General features: G+C 61.7%; 2 protein-coding genes across 7 annotated transcripts in view; one reads left to right on the top strand and one right to left on the bottom strand.

Annotated features, from left to right (window-relative positions):
* Positions 1–1,312: 1,312 nt before the first annotated feature.
* LOC137487060 (alpha-2-macroglobulin-like protein 1) lies at positions 1,313–13,669 on the top strand. The gene is made up of 37 exons (XM_068212706.1): positions 1,313–1,327; positions 1,862–2,064; positions 2,526–2,715; positions 3,018–3,180; positions 3,447–3,499; positions 4,115–4,135; positions 4,253–4,406; positions 4,528–4,612; positions 4,709–4,817; positions 4,899–5,013; positions 5,631–5,740; positions 5,873–6,037; positions 6,163–6,393; positions 6,719–6,776; positions 7,011–7,156; positions 7,350–7,499; positions 7,660–7,767; positions 7,994–8,081; positions 8,369–8,447; positions 8,591–8,816; positions 8,944–9,070; positions 9,292–9,413; positions 9,581–9,632; positions 9,828–9,902; positions 10,051–10,227; positions 10,346–10,427; positions 10,519–10,675; positions 10,770–10,844; positions 11,020–11,176; positions 11,274–11,491; positions 11,582–11,797; positions 11,873–11,991; positions 12,085–12,175; positions 12,316–12,384; positions 12,468–12,570; positions 12,730–12,771; positions 13,200–13,669. Exons 1-37 carry the CDS (start codon positions 1,313–1,315, stop codon positions 13,283–13,285), a joined length of 4,437 nt encoding a protein of 1,478 aa, XP_068068807.1. The 3' UTR covers positions 13,286–13,669.
* A 129-nt stretch (positions 13,670–13,798) lies between these two features.
* The window catches only part of FTSJ3 (FtsJ RNA 2'-O-methyltransferase 3), a 295,974-nt gene continuing 293,475 nt past the window's right edge, over positions 13,799–16,297 (bottom strand). For 4 of the 6 annotated variants that reach the window (XM_068212168.1, XM_068212169.1, XM_068212167.1 and 1 more), the window contains exons 17-22: positions 16,060–16,187; positions 15,895–15,971; positions 15,594–15,690; positions 15,318–15,501; positions 14,902–14,996; positions 13,799–14,686 (exon numbers count right to left, since the gene is read on the bottom strand). In XM_068212168.1, the coding sequence (XP_068068269.1) occupies positions 14,497–14,686; positions 14,902–14,996; positions 15,318–15,501; positions 15,594–15,690; positions 15,895–15,971; positions 16,060–16,187 (771 nt within the window). In that variant the 3' untranslated portion in view covers positions 13,799–14,496. Of the gene's footprint in view, positions 14,687–14,901; positions 14,997–15,317; positions 15,502–15,593; positions 15,691–15,894; positions 15,972–16,059; positions 16,211–16,297 lie in introns of all 6 variants that reach the window. The other 2 variants (XM_068212171.1, XM_068212172.1) reach the window with 2 other exon arrangements.

The raw sequence follows: 16,297 nt of genomic DNA, 5'->3' as shown, positions 1-16,297 counted from the left end.
ACAGCTGCTCTGGGCAAAACTTTGTCCTGCCTGGAGGGTCGGGGCCCAGCCAGAGCCCTCCCTGGATTTTCCACTGACAGTGGGAGGTGAAAGCTTGAGGAGTGGAAAAAACCTTGGCATGGGGGCTCTGGGAACACCTTGCTTTTTCTGGTCCTCCAAGGCCTGCCCTGCCTGGCTGCTTGGGCACCCAGCCCTAGCACAGCTGCCCAGGGCAGTGCTGGGTCCCCACCCCAGGAGGGGTTTCACAGTGGATGTGGCACATGGGGACAGGGGTCAGTGGTGGCCTTGGCAATGCTGCAGGAGCTGTGAGCTCCTCGTCCCATCCAGGATGTCTGGCAGGGCAGTGACCCCTGCCCACTTCCTGGCAGGACTGGATGACCTTGGGCCGTGCTCCTGCCTCGTGTCCTTGGGGGTAGCAGGTCCAGCCCCCTCTGGCCACCCACATCCTCTGGGGCTGCTCCAAAGGGCAGGGAGGTGGGCACAGAGCCATGGTCATCTGAGATCCCATGGAAAAGTTCAGCCCCATCCATGGCTTCCTGTAAGGCACAGATTGCCAGAGCAGCTGTGGCTGCCCCTGGATGCTGGCAGTGCCCCAGGCCAGGCTGGAGAGGGCTTGGAGCAGCCTGGGACAGTGGAAGGTGTCCCTGCCATGGCAGGGGTGGAAGTGCTTTAAGGTCCCTTCCAACCCAAACCATTCTGTGATTCCATGGTTCCCACAGCCTCAAAGGGAAGGGAACTGTAAGGCTCCAGAGCAGGGGATGTGCTCAGGACACTGTGGGGCTGTCGTGGAGCTCCTCAACTGTCCCACATTCCCACCAGGACAGAGGGAAGCTGTTGGAACCTGGAAACTGAGAATTTCAGACTTTCTGTGCTGGCAGGCACTGACCCCCAGGAGAACACTGCATTTGAACTGAGGCCGTGGAGAAGCTTCCAAAATGGAATGATAGAGCTGGGATTGTGGGTGTGGAGTTTGAATAGAAGTGTGAGATATCACAGGGTGAAAAACTTAGAGGTTAAGGGTTTAGAATACAGTAATAGATATAAAGCAAGATGGAGGTTTTGGGGCAGAGGCTGGTCCTTCTTCTCCTTCTTCTCCTTCTTCTCCTTCTTCTCCTTCTCCATGGGTTTGGGTGGTTTTGTGTAATTGGATAAAAACTTCCACATTACAGGCTATGGGTGGTTGGTTATTGGGTTAAAAGTAAAAATAATTGAGGTGTCATTTCTTAATTGGACAGTTTATCCTTAAAAGTCCTTGTAGAGAGAGAGATACGACTTAATTTCTAGCTTGTTAGAGTTAAGTGCTGTAGAAGTCATGGTTTGTGAGACTGTAACATAGATAAAAACTAATAAACATTTGGATCCGAACAAAAAATACTGTCTTGTGCATTTGATCTGAACCTTAACAGAAGAAAGAATCCACAGGAAGCAGCTTGGCCCTGCCCTGGCATGTGTCCAGCTCCCATGAGTGGAATGGGAGCAGATGAGTGATGCCACATCCCCACACTGTTCTGTTCCTCTGTCCAGACTGGAGGAAACTGGGCAAAAAGCCAGCCTGGGACATGTGATCTGCCCAAATCTGGTTAAATTTGAAGTACCTGTAAATTTTTCATTTCTGAGAAATCACCCCCGGCTCCCAGCCCCTCCTCAGGTTGTTGCTCCCTGTTTTCATTTCCTGTGTGTTCCTGCTGCCTTCTGACATCATTTCCCAGCATATCTGTGTGGAGTCCTGGCCCAGACTGAAACTCCAGGGACCTTTCCCAGTATTGCAAACATCCCTGGAGTCACTGACCCCCAGAAGCTGTGGGCAGAGGGCAAACATTGCCTGGACTTTATCTGCAGGTGCCCAGGGCTCCTCTGACAGCCCTGCTTTCCTCACTGGGTGGGACACAAGGACCCCATTACAGAGCCTGCAGCGGATCAGACACAGATCCAGAGTAATCCAAGAGCTGCAGGGGGAGGCTGTGGCTGTTCCCAATATCCACATCCTGCTGGAGACACGATGTCCCCAGTCCTTCCCATTCTCTTCACCATCCTGCTCCTCTCATCCGGGGCCTCTGGAGCGCCGTGAGTCCCCTCTGTGTCCATCTGTGCCTGCTGGGGTGGTTTAACGTTGGCTCCTTGCAGTTCCTGGTGGGATTCCATCCCTCCTGTGCCTGCTGGGGTGGTTTAACCTTGGCTCCTTGCAGTTCCTGGTGGGATTCAATCCTTCCTATATCTGGTGGGATGGTTGAGCTTCAGTCTCTTGGCAATTCCTGGTGGGATTTAATCCCTCCTGTGCCCTGGTTGCTGCCCAGGGTGTCCCAGCTGCCCAGGAGCACGGAGGACACAGCCCTGGTGGCCCTGGTGGCTCTGGGGAGCTGTTGTGCCATCACCTGCAGAGCTGAGCTGAGGAGCCCAGGGTGGCCCAGAAGCAGAGAGGGGAGGCTGGGGAGGTTCCTGTGCTCCCAGGGGCTTTTCCAGGTCTCTGTGGGGCTGTGCTGGATGTGCCTCAGGCCCAGGGTTCTCCTGTCCCTTGTCCCTGCCAGGAGCTACGTGGTGGTGTCCCCGGTCGTGCTGTACCACCCTTACCCTGCCATGCTCTGGGTGCACCTCAGTGACCTCCAGGGGCCCGTCCAGGTCCATGTCCAGCTGCAGGGGGACAGCGGGACCCCTCCCACCACCCTGCTGAGGAGAAAGGTCCTGGAGCCTCATCTGCACCTGAATGTCACCTTCCCTGTGAGTGTCACCCCAATGTCACCCCAAAGCAGCCGGGAGCAGGCAGGAGGTGCCCTGGGTGACCTCCAGGCCGTTTCCATCAGGACTGGAGACAGATGTGACTTAACCATCTTGTGGGAGGATCTCACCCCTCACACTGACAAAGCCAGGCTCAGCCGGTTATCCCGGCTGGAATGATCCCATCTGCAGAGCTGCAGGGTGCTGGGGGACCCTGCCTGTGGGGGGCTCCTGGGGCTGGGGGTGCTCTGGGCCCCCCAGGCACTGTCCTTGTCCTCTCCCCGAGCCTGCTGATCCCCCCGCAGGCTCCAGCCCCCACCAAAGGGAAGGAGGAAATCGTGGCCCTGCAGGTCTCCATCCAAGGAGATTCCCTGGATGTCTCCGAGTCGAAGAAGGTGATGCTGAGAGCTCTGAGCCCCGGGATCTTCATCCAGACGGACAAGGCTGTCTACAAGCCTGGGCAGGAAGGTGAGGGGGCAGGAGGGACCACCCTGCCCTGGGGACACCCCTGCTGTGAGGGGCCGAGCCTTGCTCCTGCACTGCCTGGAAACGGGAGGGGTTATGCCGGGATGTCCTGGAATGCCCAGCACGGGCACAGGGCAGTGCCAGGGCTCGCTGGAGGCCGTGCTGCTGAGGGGCAGTGCAGGGCTCGGGGTGGGTCTCCATCCACCTTCCCACGGGGAATCCCTTCCCTGCGGATGAAGCCTTTCCTCCATCTCCGTTTCCTTTCCCAGTGAAGTTCCGAGTGGTCTCTTTGGATAAAGACCTGACCCCCAGCAAGCAGAAGGTGAGAGCAGGGCTGGGACGCGGGGAGGTGCCAAGAGTTCCCTGCAGTGTCCCAGCCGGCCGTGGGAGAGGTGTGGGAGTCACCTTTCCCCTCGGGAATGCTGCCCCGGCCAGCTCTGCCCGCGGAGCTGCCCCCGGGGCAGGGATGCCCCGCGCTGGGCAGGGGTGCAGCAGGATCAGGAGAAAGCAGAGGCACGTGTGACACGGGAATGTGCCCATGCCAGCTCCCGGTTAGGGATGCAGCCCTGCTGAGTGGGAGAAGGGGAATGTGCTGATATCCATCAAGGCACCAGACACCAGGAATACCGGCAGGCAGGCCGGCCTCTGGCACCCCTGAGCAATCACTGGGGTCCCTGGAAGTGCAGGATGTTTCCAGATTAAAGGGGTTCTGGACCCTTCCTAAGGCACTGGGAGATGCCACCTCTCTGTGCTAAGCTGGCAGTGCCCTCGGCTCAGCCCTGCCTGAGCCAGGCTCAAAATCCATCCCAAAGCATCTTGAGGGCTGGGAAGCTCACAGCATCCCACTCCTGCTCTGCCCCACCCATGGCTGTGCCCACCCCGCGGAGACCCCAAGGAATGGAATTGCTCCTCTGACCATCCTCTCTTTGCCTTCCAGCTGCCCCTGGTGTTCCTGAAGGTCAGTTTGGGACTCCCAGGGGGTAGGGTGGGCTCGGGGGGCCGGGAGAGGTGACACAGGGCACAGCCAGGGGCTGTTTGCCGGCGCCTGGGCGCTGATCCCCCGTGTCCCTGTCAGGACCCCAGCGGGAATCGCATCGCACAGTGGCGGGAGCTGAGCCCTCGGCAGGGAATCGTGGATTTGTCCCTCCCGCTGGCCTCGGAGCCAGCCCTGGGCACCTACACCATCAGCGTGGAGGGGAAGAGCCATTCCTTCAGCGTGGAGGAATATGGTACATGGACACTGGGAAGTGGGACCCCACCATAGGCAGCAGGTCTTGACCCCCTGCAGCCGCCCAGGAGATGTCACTGTCCTGAGAGTGACCACGCTGTGTCCTTGTGCCTGTCCACTAGTGCTGCCCAAGTTTGAGGTAACCATTCATCTCCCCAGCGTGCTGTGGGAGCAGGACGAGAAGTTCCCGGTGGAGATTTGCGGGCGGTGAGATGGGAACGGGGAATGGGGGGGGGGGGGGGGGGGTGGGGGATCCAGCGGGGTGGGGACCCCCGGCACAGCCTCTCCCCTGTCCCCACATAGCTACACCTACGGGAAGCCCGTCCAGGGGAAGGTCCGGGCTGACCTGTGCCTCAGCCAGAGGTTCTGGTCTCACTGGAGGCAGAAGACCTGCACGCAGGTTACTGGGCAGGTGAGTGTGGCCGGGACTGGGGGTGTCGCTGGGGCGGCTCCTTCCCGGGAATGCTGCTGACGGGGTTGATCTTCCCTCCAGACGGAGAAGAACGGCTGCTTTTCCACAGAGGTTTCATTGGCCGCCTCAAAGGAGATTGCTTTGGTGTTTAGGAAGGAACTTGAAGTCGAGGCATCGCTGGTGGAGGATGGGACAGGTGGGGATGGGGGTGTGGCCATCCTTACGTGCTCCCAAGGGATTGGCGTCCCCCAGGAACACCCAAAAGCGCTGCTGGGATCTAGGGATGCACACGCAGGGATGGGGTTTGGGTGCGGGTGTGAGTCAGGTCAGCCTAGCAAGACTCGGAATTCCAAGCAGAGGAAAAACACCGTTCCAAGATCCAGCAGCTCTGGCAGTGCTGGGAGTTGAGTCCTGGCAGTGCAGAGAGGTTGGGTTCAGCCAGGCTGGTGGGGTGGCTTCACCTCCCAGCTCGTCCCTCACTCACCACCCCGTTACACCAGGAGTGCCCGGCCTGGCTGGAGAGAGGAGAGCAGGGCTTGTCCCTGTGCCCAGAGCCCCAGGGGGCCCCTCATGGTGCTGCTTTGGTGAGGAGCCTTTTCTGAAGCGTCTGCCCCCAGCTGCACCCTGGCTTTAGGTCTGAAATATTCCACAGGGCTTGTGCTGCTCTTGTAGGAGATGCAAACCGTGCTGGGAGCTGCAGGAGGAAAGCCCAAATGTCCAGGGACCTTTTCTGCATGGGGACGGGGGCACTGGCTGGAGCTAAGCTGTGTCCTCTGTCCTGCACACCCTGAGCTCCCTGCTCGCTCTCCACAGGGCTGGAGATGAAGAGCACCAAGAGCTGCAAGGTTTTACGCAGAACAGTCAGGGTCACCTTTGAGAACCCTGATCACGTCTACAAGCGGGGCCTCCCCTACACCGGGACGGTAACAGAGAATCCCCTCTCCCCATGGGGCTCACCTGCCCCTGCTGCTCCCAGCCCTGCTCCTGCCCACCCCAGCCCTGTTCTGCCACAGCTGCAGCCCCAGTTGCGGCAACCCCCCTTTCCTCCCACACAGATCCAGCTGCAGGGAGCCGACGGCTCAGGGCTGCCCCAGAGGCAGGTCCTGCTCTCAGTCAGGAACCAGGGAAAAAAGAGGACACAAAGCTTCCTGACCGACAGCTCAGGGAGAGCCTCCTTCCAGCTGGACACCTCTGGCTGGAGTGACTTGGTCTCCTTGGGGGTAAGTGCCCCACCCTTGTACCCCCGCTTGGGGGTCCCGGAGCTGCTTCCTCCAGTGGGGTGGGGCCTTGGAGCTGCACCAGCCTCGGGGGTGCTGCTGGATTCACCCCCTGATTCCCACCTTAGGCTCAAGTCAGCAGGACAGCTGAGAACCAGGAGGAGGGCTCGGCAAGACCCAGGTCCCAAGGTGCCTTTCTGACAGTCATGCCCTACTCGTCCAAGAGCGGGAGCTTCCTGCACATCCAGGACCTGGAGCGGGAGCTGCCCTGCGGCCATTCCCAGCAGGTCCACGTGGATTCCATCTTTGGCAAGGAGGCTTTAGGCAGTGATCTGGAGAACCTGGATCTGGTTTTCATGGTGAGCCCTGGCCCAGGGCAGGAGGGCAGCAAGAATCAGGGGGGTTGTGTGGGAAGGGCCACATCTCCACACACGCTGTTCATGGTGCTGTCCCCAGGGACAGGACAAGGAGCAACCTGTCCTGGAGAGACTGAGGGACCTGTCAGAGGAGGTGGCTACTGCCACTGTTGGACCTGCACCCCCCACCCCCATGGGAGCTGTTGAGGGACTGGAGACCGGGCATGGTCAAAAATCATCCCAAAACTCTCATTGTGGGCTCGTCCTCCACCAGGGCACTTTGATTCCACACTCAGCATCTGTTTTGTTTTCACCCCCTCATCTGCAGGTCCTGGCCAAGGGAACCATTACCAGCATCTTCAGGAAAGAGGTCGCTGCAAAGCCTGGTACGTCCCATGGCATGGAGGGGCTGTGCACGGCTCTGCTCCCTGTGCCTGCTCCTCACAGATCCATGGAATGGTTTGGGTTAGAAGGGGCCTCCAACCCCATCCCATTCCATCCCCTTGCCCTTGCACTCTCCCAGGGTGCTCCAAGCTCTGTCCAACCTGGCCTTGGACACTTCCAGGGCTGGAGCAGCCGCAGTTTCTCTGGGTAACATCTCTCCCCTTTCTATGGCTCAGGACAGAGAACCTCCCTCTCCCTGGAGCTGCCCATTGGGCAGGAGCTGGCGCCCATGGCCAGGCTTCTGGTCTATGTGGTGCTGCCCAACGGTGAGATGGTGGCTGATTTCACTGAGCTCTACGTGGCCAAGTGCCTCCCCAACCAGGTGAGAGGAGTTGGGTTGTCCATGGCTGCCTGCCTTGGGATCCATCCCGCTCCAGGAGCATCGCAGTGTCACGGTCTCCCAACCCATTCCCTGCTCCCTAAACCCTCTGAGAAGAGCTTTCCCTACCTGGGGCTCACTCCTGCCCTCCACAGGAGGTGACTGTCCTCTGGTGTTCCCTGGTGTCCTTGTGCAGGTGAAGATGGCGTTTTCCGAGGCCAGGGCCCTGCCTGGGGCAGCGCTCAGGCTGCAGCTGGGGGCTGCTCCGGGCTCCCTGTGCGCTGTCCGAGCTGTGGATCGCAGCGTGCTGCTTCTGAGGCCTGAGGCTGAGCTCAACACCGAGGCCGTGAGTGCTGGCCCTGCCTGAGGTCCCCCTGCAGCCCCAGGAGCAGCCTGGGCTGGGGGTGGGATGATACTGGCTCAAGTGTCCCTCAGATGGACCCAGTGCTGCAGTGGGCAGAGCCCTGTGCTCTGAAAATTAGGGTTTTGCATGTTTTTATTCCCAGGTCTACAAAGCACTGCCTGAATTCAACTACCCCCGTAGCATTCAGGATGAACCATTATGTGGCTTTTACTGGCAGGACTCCAAGATGGAAACCTACAAGTTATTCCAGGTGAAGCCCCTGCCCACCTGGGCCTCCCGGTTCCTCCCCATCCAGGAGCCACCCGTGCCTCTCACAAGTGCTGGGAAAGCCACACCTGTGGCAAAGGACTTCCCTTTCCTGCCGAGCCCAGGCTCCTTCTCCACTTGTTTTCTGTAGCCCTGGGACTGCTCACTGCTGGAATAGGGATATTCCTCCTGCTGGCTGTGGCAGCTGGACAACCTCTGCTTTTTCACAGGGTGCAGCACTGAAGCTCTTCACCAATGCCAAGACCAGGGAGCATTGCCCGCCCAGGCCCCCCATCGTTGGAATGCCGGGTCCTGGAGGTGAGCACAGCCCTTGTGCTGAAAAGAGCAAAGAGCTGGTGGCCAGTTCTGGCTGCCGTGTTCTCAGGGGGACTTGGAGCCACCCAGAAAACACAAAGGGGCACCAAAGAGGGTGGAAGAGGATGGAAAATTATTTTGGTCACCCTTGTGCTGGCTGCAGGCAAGGTCCAGCTGAGACCTGAGGCCCCCAAGTTCTGCTCTGCCTTTTCCAGGAGACGAATCCCGTGTAGTGGGGGGAAGCAATATTCATCCAGAAATTATGACAGTGTACAGCCAAGCCACCCCAGACATCAAGGAAGTGGAAGAGCCCCCAGCACCCCGGACGTACTTCCCAGAGACGTGGCTATGGGACCTGGTGCCTGTGGGGTGAGAGGACAGCTCCCAAGGGAAGGGAGTTGGGGATCTCAGGACTCTTCTCCCTGTGGGCTGGCACCAGCAGTGTCACAGCGGTGCCACTCAGGCGATGCCACCAGCCATGGTGGGGTGGCCTCATGATGTTCTCCATGCAGGGAGGGCGGCTCTGCCGAGGTGATGGTGACAGTGCCTGATGCCATCACGGAGTGGGAGGCCGGGATGTTCTGTACTGCCCCGCAGGGCCTGGGGCTGTCCCCTGCTGTCACCCTCACGGCCTTCCAGCCATTCTTCGTGGAGCTGGCACTGCCCTACGCCGTGGTGCGCCACGAGACCTTCACCCTCAGGGCCACTGTCTTCAACTACCTGCGCCAGTGCCTGCGGGTGAGCGGGGATGGGCAGGGACCCTGGGCTGGGGCTGATGGAGCTGTGCCGTGCTCTGGCAGGTTCAGGTGAGGCTGGGGAGGTGACCCCGGCTCTGGGCTGATGGAGCCCTGGCCGTGCCCTGCAGGTTCAGGTGATGCTGGCAGAGTCGGCGGAGCTGGAGGTATCACTGAGTGCTGGGGACACCTACAGCAGCTGTGTCTGTGCAGATGAAGCCAAGACTTTCCAGTGGGGAGTGCGAGCCACCAGCCTGGGTACAGAGCTGTCACCACCCCACCCTGCTGCCCAGGGACCCCTTCAGGGGATGGGGTTGGGTGGGCAGGAAGGGCAGGAACCCCACAGCACCTGGGGAGTTCTCCCTCGCTCCATTCCTGGGGACCCCCAGCCTAGTCCACTCAGCCCCACCCCAAGCCCAGGGGGCTGTGCTCAGGTTTGGGGGTTCCCTGGGGACTGAGGGCCATGTTTGCGCCTTCAGGGGAGGTGAACATCACTGTGAGCACCGAAGCCCTCAGCTCCACCGTGCCTTGTGGCAACGAGCTGCCCCTGGTGCCAGCCCAGGGCCGTGTGGACACCGTGATAAAGCCCCTGCTGGTGCAGGTCAGAGGGTGGTGGAGGAGGAAAACGGGATGGATTTGGGCGCAGGGTGCAAACGGCCCTCGGGGGGCACTGGGAGAGCACCCAGACACGAAGGCAGGGGTGACCAAGGGGACTGGGGGACAGACAGGTCTGTCCTCCTGACTGACTCTGGTGTTGCTTCCTCACAGCCCGGGGGGATCCTGGTGGAGAAGACTCACAGCTCCCTGCTCTGCCAGGAAGGTAGGACTGGCCAGGGGTGTCGGGCAGTGCTGTGGGATGTGGGCCAGGGGTACTTGGCCACTGGCCACAAGGGCCACCAGTCCAGAGGAGCCAAGGGTCAGGGGGGCCTGGGCAGGAACAGGGTGGATGAGGATGCCACAGGACAGACTGGGAAGAGTTGGGCATTCCCACTGTCATGGGCCTCTGTTCCCACAGGTGCTGAAGAAGTGACCTTGGAGATTCCTGCAAATATCCTGGAGAGCTCCCAGAGAGCCCACATCACCGTGATGGGTAAGGGACAGGCTGGGGGACCCTGGGGACAGGGTGGGTGCAGAGGTCCCCCAGCTCAGCAGGACATGGGACCACCCAGAGCTGACACAGAAGGGGACACGGGTGCTGGTGGCAGGGGCACAGCTGATGATGTGTCCCCCTGGCACAGGTGACATCCTGGGCAATGCCCTGCAGAACCTGGACAGTCTCCTGGCCATGCCCTACGGCTGTGGGGAGCAGAACATGGTTCGCTTTGCCCCCAACATCTACATCCAGCAGTACCTGGAGAAGACCGGGCAGCTGCTGCCGGACATCCGCGCCAAGGCACAGGGGTTCCTGCAGAGTGGTCAGTGGGACCCCGACTCCCCCCCTGGGAGGGCCACCACTGTCCCACAGCGCCCTCCTCACTCCACCTGGCTCCCCTGGGCACATAAATAGTGCCCTGTCCCCATGTCCTCCCGCAGGGTACCAGCGGGAGCTGCTGTACAAACACGACGATGGCTCCTACAGTGCCTTTGGGAAGAGCGATTCCAAGGGCAATACCTGGTGAGGGTTCTGCACTGCATCCAGGGCTCCTCCTGCTACCCAAGGAGCCCCAGTGCTGACCCTCAGCCCTCCGATGTCTCCCTGGCTCCAGGCTGACAGCGTTTGTCCTCAAGTCCTTCGGGCAGGCCCGAGCCTACGTGGCCATCGAGGAGCGGCACATCACGGACGCGCTGAGCTGGCTGCAGCAGCGCCAGAAGAAGAGCGGCTGCTTCCAGAGCATGGGCAAACTTTTCAACAATGCCCTGCAGGTGGGGCAGGGCTGGGGTGTGGTCTGGGCAGTGGGGGTGTCCCTGTGTTGGTGTCACAGCCTGGCCAGACCCGCGTCCCCCTGTCCCCTTGCAGGGCGGTGTCTCGGACGAGCTCTCACTCTCGGCGTATGTGACGGCAGCGATGCTGGAGCTGGGACTGCCCAAGATGGTGAGGATGGACCCTTATTCCCCACAGGGACTGGTGGGATGGGGACAGCTGCTGGGACAGGGGATTGGCCATTCCAGGCCACCTCACAGCGCAAACTGGGCACAGCTGGGCGCACTGGGCAGCACTGAATGAGTCCCATGCCCTGGGCTGGCTCCTGACTCCGCTGCCACGCCAGGAGCCGGTGGTGAGCTCAGCCCTCAAGTGCTTGGAGGCTTCTCCCACGGACGACCCCTACACACAAGCCCTGCTTGCCTACGTGTTCGGGCTGGCGGGGCTGCGGGAGCAGCAGCAGGCGCAGCTGCAGCGCCTGGCCCAGCACAGCGTCAGCGCAGGTACTGCCGAGGCAGGGCACTGTGGGCAGTGCCACCTCTGGGAGGGACCCCAGCCCAGCCCGCGGCAGGGGCTCAGCTGCCGCCCCTTCTCCTGCAGAGGGGCTGCTCTACTGGCGGAGGAAAGGGCAGGCTCAGAAGCCCTCGGAGCTGTCCTGGGCCGCGGCTGCGCCGGCCGAGGTGGAGATGACAGCTTATGTCCTGCTGGCCTACCTGTCCCAGCCCTCAGTGTCCCCTGCTGACCTGGGGACAGCATCCCAGATCGTCCGCTGGCTCTGCAAGCAGCAGAACCCCTACGGGGGCTTTGCGTCCACGCAGGTACTGGCCCTGGGCTCCAGGGGCTGCTCTAAACTGGCCCCTCCCGGGAGCCTTGCTCAGGGGTGACCCTGGCGCTGTCCCCATGCACAGGACACCGTGGTGGCCCTGCAAGCCCTGGCCAAATATGCTGCCCTGACCTATGGCAGCAACGGGGACATCACAGTGACGGTGACATCGGCCACAGGGACGGTGCAGGACTTTGTGCTGGACAGCAGCAACCGGCTGGTGCTACAGCAGGCGGCCCTGCCCGAGCTGCCGGGCACCTATGGGCTGCGAGCCCGCGGGCAGGGCTGTGCCCTGGCGCAGGTGGGTACAGCCTGGGCTCCCTGTCCTTGGCCCTGTCCCTGTGCCCTCACCAGGCTCACCCTGTGCTGTCCCCAGGTGACCCTGCGCTATAACGTGCCTCCCCCTCCCAGCACGGGGGCGTTTGAGCTGCGGGTGGAGGCAGAGCCGCTGCCGGGAACACCGAACCCGCAGTTCCTGCTCCACCTCTGGGCACGGTAGGGACTGGGGCTGTCCCAGGTTTGGGGAGGACAGCAGCAGCCAGGGAGAGAGGGAATCCCTAAGCCCACGCTGGGGCTCTGCCCTTGCAGGTACAGCGGGGAGCGTCCTGCCACCAACATGGTTGTCATTGAGGCCAAGCTGCCATCGGGCTACAGCCCGGACAAGAAATCCATGGTGGAGGTGAGGAGCCCCCCGCTCCCCTTTGGGATACCCCATCCCACAAGTCCCTGCCTGGGGCTGTAGGACACAGAGGGACACCTGCTCGGGGTGCTGGGCACCTATGGAGCAGCTGTGGCCCCTCCTGAGCCGCGTCCCTGCAGCTGAAGAGACAGAACCTGGTGAAGAAAGTGGAGGTGCAGCCCGACCAGGTGACCATTTACCTAGACCAGGTGAGATGGGGACAGAAGCCCTGGGATGTGGGGGGTCCCCCCATGGTGGGCGGCTACACCTCCCCCCTGGGCTGTCTCCACAGCTGAACAAGGAGGAGAAGACCTTTTCCTTCCGAGCCCAGCAGGACTTCCTGGTGAGCAACCTCCAGCCGGCCACTGTGTCCCTGTACGACTACTATGAGACAGGTGAGCCCTGCAGAGCAGTGTCCCCTGGCCCTGCTGCCAGCCCTGCAGCCCCAGGGACTCAGTGGGGTCTGACTGATCTCCCAGCCCCCACTGATGAGCTTTGGCTCGTTAAGGGAGCAGCTCCTCCCAGGCCCGTGGTCACCACTTCTCCCATTGCAGGTGACCGTGTGGATGTGGCCTACACTGCACCCCCCAGCTCAGGTAGGGGCTGAGCCTGCCAGGCCAGGGGTCACCCCAACCTTGGGACCCTGATGGGGACCTGGAGGGCCCCAGGGGAAGGAGGGCAGGGAGTGAGGACACAGGAGCCCATCCCGGAGTCCTGCCCTGATGGGCATTTGCTGACCAGAGCTCGGGGGCAGAGGTCAGGGACTAGCACTGGCAGCCTGCCCAGGTGCGCAGTAGATGCTGTGCCCTCCTTGAGGGGGCTCAGCCCCCATCAGCCCCAGCTTTCCTCCAGCAACCCCCTGGAGTTCCCCACCCAGGGCTTTGGGGTCACACAGGGGCTGGGACACTGAGCTCCAAGGGATGGGGCTCAGCCAGAGGGTCAGGGGCAAGCAAGGGTGGTGGTAGGGGGGTACTGGGGACTCTCCTCTCACAGCACCCCCATATTCCCTTTTGAAGAGGAGAAGGAAAATGTCTAACTCAGCCTGGAGCCTGGCAGCTCATCCCTGCCCCTGCCCCAGCACCTGCGGCCACCAAGGACAGGGACAGCTGAGGTCTCTGCTCCCACCCTGGCCGTGGTCCTGACCCTCCACGGGGACAGGAGGTGGCCCAGAGACCCTCCCAGCAGCACTGGCCTCCAGCAGGGCCCCTCTGCATGGAGTCACAGCTCCCCCCCAGGATCTGCGCCAAGGGGCTCCTGCAGGCCCAAGGACAAACACGGCTTCTCCAGCCGGCCACACGATGGATGTGGCTGAGCAGCCACAGTGGGGACACAGGCACAGGGACACCCCCGGGCCACCTCCTGCCAACCCTGCATGGGGCTCTGGGGTGCCAGCTCTGGCCTCTCCCCTCCTCACAGCACCTGAAGGGGACCCAGAGCTCCTCCCTCGTTCCAGAGCTTCCCTGGCAGGTCCTCACCACCCCTCACCCCCACTGGGATCCACAGTGCCACCCCAGCACTGACACAATGCCACTGTCACCACGAGGGACTTGGGGACACTGCAACCCCAAACCAGTCAGGTGCCTCTTGGAGAGAAGCTAGGGCCTGGGTGTAAATAAAGCCATACAGTCAAGCACTTCTTTACTCTTGGTCTTTCTTTTCCTTGAGGGTCCCACCCCAGAAGGGGGCGGGGACAGAGGGGACAGGGTGGCTGCTATGGCCTGGGTCAGCAGGTGAAGGTCAGGAGAGTCAATCCCTGTCAGACAAAGCTGGGTGGGCTCTTGAGGCATGAGCAGCTGTATAGGACACACCCAGCAGTGCCCTCTCTGCCTGTGACATGGCACAAGGGGACATGGCAGTGCCAGCACGGGGCCCTCACCTCACCCAGGCACATGACACAGCCCTGGGCAGCCTCAGACACGTTAAACTCTGCTGTCCTGAGCAGCTGCTCCAGGCAGAGGCACCACTGTTCTGCCACCTCAGTGACAAATCTGGCCCAGGGGTGTCCCCCAGAGCCACACCCTCCCTGGGGACAGCTGGGGCAGACTTGGATGCTCCTGTCATGTCCCCAGGGGGAGTCACCCAGCAGAGTCAACCTGGTGACACGTGGAGCTGTGGCCAGGGGCCGGGGCCACAGCACTGGCGCCAAATGCCCCCTCAGTGCCCCGGGGGTGGGCACGAGGCACTGTCACAGCAAGGCACGACTAAGCAAGGTGTGGCCAAGCCCCACCCTGTCCCCGGGGCTCCTGAGGTGGCAGTGGAGCACAGGAGCCAGCCCTGTGCCCCAAGCAGAGTCCCTTGCTGGGGATGGACACACTCCCACCTCACTTGTGGCGCTTTTTCTTCTGCTCTTTGCGCTTCTGAGCCCTCACGTCCTTCTTGAGGCGGCTGTCGACCACCTTGAACTGGCCCTTGACACCGGGGGGACGCCGCACCCGGCGTCCCACGCCCTTCTTGGCCACCAGGTAGGTGACCTGGCGCTTCTCCTTGGCCAGCCCGGCCTTCTTGTAGATGCTGCAGGAGAAGGACAAAGGTCAGAGTGAGCTTGGGTGGGACAAAAAACCAAACCCAGTGTTGGGACAACATCGGGTCCCACCCCTCCTCTGGCTGTGCCACCCCTGGATCAGCCTGGCTGGGGACACAGAGCTGTCCCAGTGGCTCCAGGGACACGGCCCCACCAGCCAGCCCAGCCACAAAGGGATGAGCTGGATCCTGGCTTGGCCACTCACCGGCGCAGCTGGGCCACCTTCTCCCGCTCTGAGATGTCCACGGTGCTGACCACAGCCTCGGCCTTCTTCTTCATCTGCTCCAGCTTCTTCAGCATCTGAGGAACAGCCGGGGGGGGACATTGGGTCAGAGGAGAGACAAGAGGGTCAGAGGTGGGACAGGGGAGTCAGAGGAGGGACAGGGGTTGGAGAAAGGATGGGGGATCAGAAGGGGAGGTCAGAGAAGAAACAGGAGAATCAGAAAAAGGAGAGGGGGGTCAGAAGGGGGACAGCGGGATCAGAGAAGGGACAGGGCATCAGAAAAGGATGGGGTATCAGAGATGGGCCAGGGGCATTGGAGGAGGGACAAGGGGGTCAGAGGGAGGACTGAGGCCCTGGGAGAGGAGTCAGGGCACCCCTGAGAGCCCACTCCCACTCACCCTCCGCTTCTTGCGGGCCTTGGCCTCTGCCACTTTCTTGATGGGGCGGGCGTTGATCTCCTTCCAGCGCTGCCGATAGGCCTCGACCGTCTGCTTGTCCACGGGCAGCTGCCGGCGCCGGTGCTGCCGCTCCTCCTCAGTGAACCACTCGGGCAGCTCCCCCTCCTCCTCGTTGTAGGAGTACCTGGAGGGGCCCAGGTGACCTGTGAGCAGGACATGGGGCCCCACTACACCTGTCCCTGCTGGGGAGCAAACCCTGCAGCCCCCAGCTGGTACCTGTTGAAGGAGTCATCGATGAGGTCCCGCCGGGCCTTTTTGGATGTGGCAATGACAGAGCCAAGGGCCAGGCCCTCTGCATCCAGGACTCTTTTCACTGTGGGACATGGGACAGCTTGGCCTGGCTGCAGCCCAAGAGCCAGGGAACAGCCCTGGGGAGCATGGTCTGTCCCTGCCCCCATCTCCTGTCCCTCCCAAGGGACCCCCAGGTCTGTCCCTGCCCCCATCTCCTGTCCCTCCCAAGGGACCCCCAGGTCTGTCTCCTGTCCCTCCTGAAGGATGCCCAGGGCCCCCCACTCACCTGGGTTCTCAATAGGCACCACCTCAAAGCCACAGGGCTCGACACGGCCCCGATTCCTCCCTACTGGTGCCAGTGGCCTGTGGAGAGGTGTGGACAGGGCTGGGGTCCCTCAGCTCTCCAAGACTGTGGAGATGAAGGGACACCCAGACCGCCCTCAGCCCTTACCTCTCGTCCTCACTGCTGCTGTCATCGTCACTGCTCTGCTCCTCCTGAGCTTCACTGGCATCGGGAACTGCGGCTGTTGCAGGGGTGGGCTCGGCTGGAGCCTCCTCCTGGGCCACCTTCTTCTTCTTCTGCCCTTGCTTTGTTGTTTTGTCTGGGAATGGGAAGCACTGGGTAAGACACAGCCAAGGCAGACCCTTCCGCAGACCCTCCTCTAGAGATCCTGCTCATTAACATAGCA

Source organism: Anomalospiza imberbis, chromosome 22 (genome assembly GCF_031753505.1).
Source record: "Anomalospiza imberbis isolate Cuckoo-Finch-1a 21T00152 chromosome 22, ASM3175350v1, whole genome shotgun sequence".
NCBI classification, from domain to species: Eukaryota; Metazoa; Chordata; class Aves; order Passeriformes; family Viduidae; genus Anomalospiza; species Anomalospiza imberbis.
This window is presented reverse-complemented; position numbering and strand designations above follow the sequence as displayed.

What these genes read in the sequence shown, in the direction of transcription:
- LOC137487060 (XM_068212706.1), top strand. An exon ending in GCCTCCCCTACACCGGGACG is followed by an intron (nt 5,741 to 5,872) that starts GTAACAGAGAAT and finishes CCTCCCACACAG; the next exon opens with ATCCAGCTGCAGGGAGCCGA. An exon ending in AGGGCTGTGCCCTGGCGCAG is followed by an intron (nt 11,798 to 11,872) that starts GTGGGTACAGCC and finishes TGCTGTCCCCAG; the next exon opens with GTGACCCTGCGCTATAACGT.